Source organism: Phacochoerus africanus, chromosome 2 (assembly GCF_016906955.1).
Source record: "Phacochoerus africanus isolate WHEZ1 chromosome 2, ROS_Pafr_v1, whole genome shotgun sequence".
Lineage (NCBI taxonomy): Eukaryota > Metazoa > Chordata > Mammalia > Artiodactyla > Suidae > Phacochoerus > Phacochoerus africanus.
This window is the reverse complement of record NC_062545.1, coordinates 178,832,548-178,835,600: the sequence shown is the minus strand read 5'-3', so window position 1 is coordinate 178,835,600 and position 3,053 is coordinate 178,832,548. Positions and strand designations below refer to the sequence as shown.

The 3,053-nt window shown below is 37.0% G+C and overlaps 1 protein-coding gene across 2 annotated transcripts; it reads left to right on the top strand.

Moving 5' to 3' along the window:
- The first annotated feature begins 526 nt into the window (after positions 1-526).
- On the top strand, positions 527-1,276 carry RPL10L (ribosomal protein L10 like). Of its 2 annotated transcripts, XM_047769502.1 has the most exons (2): positions 560-668; positions 750-1,276. In XM_047769502.1, exons 1-2 carry the CDS (start codon positions 560-562, stop codon positions 1,202-1,204), a joined length of 564 nt encoding a protein of 187 aa, XP_047625458.1. In that variant the 3' UTR covers positions 1,205-1,276. The 2 variants fall into 2 exon arrangements, with proteins under 2 accessions (XP_047625457.1, XP_047625458.1); XM_047769501.1 differs by having other exon boundaries at positions 527-1,276.
- Positions 1,277-3,053: the final 1,777 nt, after the last annotated feature.

Here is a 3,053-nt window from a genome sequence, read left to right as displayed (position 1 = left end):
ATATGTACTCCCTTCCTGAGGCTTACCAGAGATTTCATGACAAGAAATCACTTTACCCATGGAAGGTGACCACATACTGTTTGAGAAATAGCAATTGATCCGCAAATGCTGACAGGAGTTACGAGCTCTGGAAAATGGATTATTTAGAAGATTCAGAAACAACGTATGCTGATTATATAGAAAGTCCGTCCTCATTCAAATTCTAGGAAAATGTATCTTTCACACTTAAGATAAAGTTTAAGGCAAAAATTCTCCACCCAAGACAGACAATAGGAAGTAAAACGCCTCCAGAGTTGTTGTGGGGGATGGCCAATTCACCGCTCAGCTGCCCACAGGAGAATAAACCCCTCCGCCTTTCTGCTCTGCGCATGTGCCGTGTCTCCCACACTCATGCGTAGAGAGTGTCATTGTATCTATGGTAAAGACATTGTGAAAGAACGCCCTCATATCCTCTATGGTTTCCTTGTGGGGAGATAGGCAATGTATAGAGGGTGCATGCGCAAACAAACGTAGAAGGAAACCGTCTCTTCAACTCACCGCAGAAATTTCAGGTGTCGCCATGGGCCGCCGTCCTGCTCGTTGTTACCGGTATTGCAAGAATAAGCCGTATCCAAAGTCACGCTTCTGCCGAGGAGTCCCTGATGCCAAGATCCGCATCTTTGACCTGGGTCGGAAGAAGGCAAAAGTGGATGAATTCCCGCTCTGTGGCCACATGGTGTCTGATGAATATGAGCAGCTCTCTTCTGAAGCCCTGGAGGCCGCCCGAATTTGTGCCAACAAGTACATGGTGAAAAGTTGTGGCAAAGATGGTTATCACATTCGAGTGCGGCTCCATCCGTTCCATGTTATCCGCATCAACAAGATGTTGTCCTGTGCTGGGGCTGACAGGCTCCAGACAGGTATGCGAGGTGCCTTTGGAAAGCCTCAGGGTACAGTGGCCAGAGTCCACATCGGTCAAGTCATCATGTCCATCCGCACCAAGCTTCAGAACAAGGAACATGTGATTGAAGCCTTACGCAGGGCCAAGTTCAAGTTCCCTGGGCGCCAGAAGATTCACATCTCCAAGAAATGGGGCTTTACCAAGTTCAACACTGATGAATTTGAAGACAAAGTGGCTAGGAAGTGCCTCATCCCGGATGGTTGTGGAGTTAAATACGTCCCCAGTCGTGGCCCTCTGGACAAGTGGCAAGTTCTGCATTCGTGACATCGTGGAAAGCACTGCCAACTTGGCCAAGCTGATCTGACTTTTGCTTAACAATAAATTTTATTTACTGGCCAAAAATGAGTATTTTTTGATTTCTTAATGTTTTAAATAATTTTAAAATATCCAATTTTTAGAATAGATTACTAGAGAAATAATTTTTGTGTTAGCACCAGAAAGAGTTTTAAGGCAAATGATACTTTCAAATGAGAGTGAATTTGTATGCCATTTATAGAAAAAAGTTTTGTAATTCTGGTCCACATTTTTAGTCCAGAGAAATATGTCAAAAGTTTTGTTTGTAGAGAAGTTAAGAATTATACAGCTGTCATTACTTTGAATAAAAAAGGAGCTAGAAAAAAATCTGAAATATAGAGAAAAATTTCTTTATAGAAAATATATAACATTCTTTACAGAAAATTTTTATAGAAAATAAACACTAGGGATGAAAATAATGATAGGCATTTAGTAATATTTCAACTACATTCTCTTTGAAACAAGTATTTTTTTAAACTTGTTGCTTATGTTTTCCTTATACATTTCTGCACATTGTTTTTAGAATTACTTATCAGTTCCAACTATCAGCCTTAGGACAACTGGGGATCACTACAAAAGATTTTCCCAGACAAGCCTTACATTATTTCACACTCAAAAGGCAACAGTCCAATATTTTCTTCATCACAAAAAGGTCATAGGTTGACAACCAAGTTCATATTGCTTGATCTGAGTCCCAGTAGAATCAACAGAAAATAGAAAATGACACTAAATCAGCTATCTGTGCTCTAAAAGGGCCCTGGAGAGAGTTTGCAATCTGTAGGTCCTTGCCCTGAATTAGAGTTACATTGATCACACAGGTGTTTTTTGTTTTATTTTAGAAATTACATAAGTTAAAATTTCTGAGTCTATACTACATTTTAAAATTCTGGTTCTTTATATGATACTTAGTCTTCTAAATCTCAATTGGGCAAATATTACCCTCAGTTTTCCTTAACTGCTTACTCATTTTCAAGGTCAACATAGTAAAGGAACAAAAGGAATGCTAAAAAATATTGAAACACATACTTTTAAAATTATTTTAATTTACCTAAAATTCCTGTGTCAATGTTAAAATTTTGCATTTGATTTGAAACTTTTTTCATGCTTTTACTATATTTCCTATTTGTATGTTTTTAAGCTATGTTTTAAGCTATAATTTTTCCTTATATATAAACAAGAAGGATAACAAGGACTAAATAATATGAATATATAGAAAGGGCTTTTCAGCTTAAGTAGCACTTTCCTTGACATGTTTTACTTGATGCTTTAAAACTCCTAAAAGTTTTTTTAGGAAATAAAGTCCCATGCAATTTGTAAATAAGAGTGTACTTGAGGCATATCTTATGACTCCTGTCCAGTTCTATTTACTTTTTACCAAACAGTCTTTCAAAAAAACAAACAAAAAAACCCCTCAACTTTGAAAAAATCAAAATGCCAAGCAAAACACACAAAACAGTTCCTTGGTCACATGTTAATACAACTATGATGCATCTTTTAAAATATTCTCCATTTTCATTATTCATCCTTATCTTGGGTCTCAAACTTCTCAAACATCTTAAACTTCAAACTTGGAACTCTGTACTCAATACAGAGAGGCAGCCAATGATAAGCCCATAAAGATCCTTGGCCTAAGAGATTGGTAACTATGATTGCTTATGTATATAGACAGGTGGGTGTAAAGGAAATGAATAACTGGAAGGAAGGTGTCATCAAGTTTTACCATTTGACTTTCTCTACAGCTTTATATTATAAACTATTGTATATATATTTTATTTCCTTCAGTGTTGATAGAAGATCATTTTCACTTATTTGTTTCTCA

Bases quoted from the DNA above. Each gene is read 5' to 3' on its own strand.
- RPL10L (XM_047769501.1), top strand. From the start codon at position 560: ATGGGCCGCCGTCCTGCTCGTTGTTACCGGTATTGCAAGAATAAGCCG.